Consider the following 3,063-nt stretch of genomic DNA (forward strand, 5'->3'; position numbering starts at 1 on the left):
GTGTGTGTGTGTGTGCGCGTGCGAGCATGCATGCGTGTGTGTGTGTGTGTGTGTGCGTGCGTGCGTGCGTGTGCGTGCATGTGCGTGCGTGTGCGTGCGTGTGCGTGCATGTGCGTGCGTGCGCGTGCGTGCGCGTGCGGGCGTTTGTGTGTGTGTGTGTGTGCGTGTGTGCGTGCGTGCGTGAGTGCGTGCGTGCGTGCGTGCGTGCGTGCGTGTGTGCGTATGTGCGTGCGTGCATGCGTGGGTGCGCGTGGCCGGGGAATGAGAGAGCGAGCGACAGACAGCAAGAGGCAGAGAGTGGATGTGCCTGTGTGCGTGCGTGTTCAAGTGTCCGCGCGTGCGCTTGCACGCTCGTGCATGCTTGCATCAGCGCATGTTGATTGGGCGGGCCGAATCGGGGCCCAATTGGCGCTTTGCTGGGGTCCTTCAACCAGCACTAATGTGTGCACCGCCGCCACATTATTTGGCAGCCCCCCTCACATCCACCTTCTACCATCGACCAAGCCAGCACTGGGCCTGCAGCGTTCCCGCATGCACCCAGATTGCCTTGCCACCCGTCTGTCTGGCCTGCACCCGCCGCCAGCGCACCCCTCGCGCATGCCCAGCGCTCGCGCGTCGCCTCCCCGCGCCCGCCGTGGCGCAGGCCCGCCGCCTGCCGTCGGGCGCGTTCCGCCAGGCGTACGTTGTGGGGCTGCAGCCGCTGCTGATCACCTTCTCCATCGTGATGCTCATCTCTGGCCTCGGCGGCCCCACCACCTGTGAGCATGGGCCACAGCGCCCAAGTCAATCTGAGATATTATAGGAACGCCTTGCAGCACTCATTTCACTTGGTGTACTCCTGGCCACGTTTTGTGGGTCAGGGGCTGCTGATGCAACGTCGGCCGCCCCGCGAGCAAGCAGCAACAGACGCGCAGCCTCATACCACATGTCTACACGACCTGCCTAGACTGCAGTTGTGGCGTCCTGCTCAGCCGAGGCACATCACCTGACCAACAAAAGCCCATTCACAGCTCCCCTCTGCCACCGCACGATCAGGCCTCGTGACTGATTGCAGCCGGCCCTCTTTCCCTAACCTGTTTCCAACCCGCAGACGCGGCAAACCCTGCGCGCGACTTTGGGCCCCGCCTGGCCCATTTCCTGCTGCCCATCCCGAACAAGGTGACAAGGGGCCGCCTGCCAGCCGCCCCTGATCTGAGCAAGGCAGTGTGTGACGCGGTGACGTCATCGAGGCGCTTGCCTTCCCGCCGCGTCGACGCGTGGAGTCATCGTGTGCTGTTGTTCCATGAACAACATCCACGCCTGACGAACCTCGTCGCCGTTTGTCGAGAACTGACACCCCCCCCCCCCCTCTCACCAACCCACCAACCCAACCAACCCTTCAACCCTCCCACCCACCCACCTACTCACCCATTAACAAACATGAACCAAAACATCCAAATCCAACCAGGGGTCATCTGAATGGGTGTATTCGTGGGTTCCTATTGTCGGGCCGCTCATCGGTGAGGCACGCGCGCATCATGCACCCGCGGCTCCCTGTGTCCCCACGCCCTCCAGCGGCCGCGCCCCTGCCTCGCTTGCACGCGATCCCGGGCGGCAGCCGGCCTCCCAAGCAGCAGCGGCTTGAGGCCGAGTTGTCTCCCCGTCCTGACCTTGGCACACTCGCAGTGCTGCTGTCTCTTCCATGCCGCATCACACGGCCCGCTCCTTGCCTGCACACCACATCCTTCTGTCCTAAACTGCTTCTCTCGAGACGCCGCCCTGACCCCGAACCCAACCCCCAATCCCGCCGCTGGTGACATCACTCCAGGCGGTGCGATCGCGGGTGGCCTGTACATCGCCATCGAGGACATGACCTTCCCGGGCAACGGCGTGTTTGCGTGACGCGTCATCACCACCCCTCAATGACGACACGGGGCCAGGACCAAGGGAATCAGTACAGGCATGGGGCGCGCCCACGCCACTTCACGCCCTGCGCTGCAAGGGCCGCGGCCGCACAGCTTCGCGCCCCGAATCGAAGCGCCTAGCACGCGGGGTGCGGCCGGGTTGCATGAGTTTCCAATAGTAGTGCAGAGGCGGGTGCCGATCACGCATTGAGGGTGGAGGCGGCGTCTGCCACTCGTCGGCGCCTTGGTGCATAGATCTTTGTACACGCTGATTATCAAATCTTTGCACAGTCCATGAGTGGCCAAGCGTTGACGGGCCGCCCTCTGTTGGGATGGTCGGCGCGTGCACAGCGCGCACGATCTTTTATGCAGGGCTTTTTTGGGCGCAACTTGTGCACCAGTCGGGGGGAGGTGATCACTGCAGCGCTTTTCACGACCTGTCCATCCAGACCTGTTGAGGGGCCGACCGCCCAGCCTTCCTGCTTATCGTCGCCGGCTGTTGGCATGCTGTTGGGGCCGCCCACGCTGGCGCAGCACTCATGCCCGCTGACAACGCATGCTCCGTGGACACCTGGCCGCCCCCTCGGCAGCCGCATGGCGCACGTCCCTTGCACCTGGCCGTCTGCCTTGACCTGTTGCCATTATTGGCAGGCCGTGTCCCTAGTAAACTCAATTGCTGCCATGGGGCAAAAATGTCAGGTGTGCCTTTACTTATGAAACAAGTCGTAGTCAGGTCAACAACTAGGAAGATGCCCTGCGGTCTAACGACGGTCAAAAGTCAGTCAAATCGGCACAAGGTGAGCGTTTGAAGCGATGCAGCTTGACGGGCCGCGGCCAAGCGGGTGCGCATCGCCTTTGCCACATTGTAGCGCCGACGGAAGGCGCAGCTAGCCATGTGGCTTGTCATGGGCCGGGGAACCCATGAACCCACACCACCCCTAGGTGGCGGGGCAGCGTGGCAGCAACCAGCCCTTTGGCCCAGGCGGGCCTCGCACAACCTGACGGCCCTGAACGCCGCGCCGCCATGCAGCAGGCAGCGGCGACGCGGGCCGTAGGCCGCAATGGCGTAACGACATCACACACACACATTACAACAGATGACACGGTGTCCAAGGGACAGATCACAACAGCTCCTCCTGCTGCAACGACGCCATGAACTCCGCCAGCCGCGCGTCCACGC

The 3,063-nt window shown here is 63.4% G+C and overlaps 1 protein-coding gene across 1 annotated transcript in view; it reads left to right on the forward strand.

Annotated features, from left to right (window-relative positions):
- Positions 1-1,881, forward strand: part of MNEG_12112 (putative glycerol uptake facilitator protein) — a gene marked incomplete at both ends in the record, with an annotated part of 6,313 nt that extends 4,432 nt beyond the window's left edge. Inside the window, 4 exons of the mRNA XM_014039416.1 lie at positions 644-758; positions 1,091-1,158; positions 1,448-1,499; positions 1,808-1,881. Of these exons, the coding sequence (XP_013894870.1) occupies positions 644-758; positions 1,091-1,158; positions 1,448-1,499; positions 1,808-1,881 (309 nt within the window). The remainder of the gene's footprint in view (positions 1-643; positions 759-1,090; positions 1,159-1,447; positions 1,500-1,807) is intronic.
- Between the last annotated feature and the right edge of the window lie 1,182 nt (positions 1,882-3,063).

This window comes from Monoraphidium neglectum (genome assembly GCF_000611645.1).
Source record: "Monoraphidium neglectum strain SAG 48.87 unplaced genomic scaffold scaffold03070, whole genome shotgun sequence".
Taxonomy (NCBI): Eukaryota; Viridiplantae; Chlorophyta; class Chlorophyceae; order Sphaeropleales; family Selenastraceae; genus Monoraphidium; species Monoraphidium neglectum.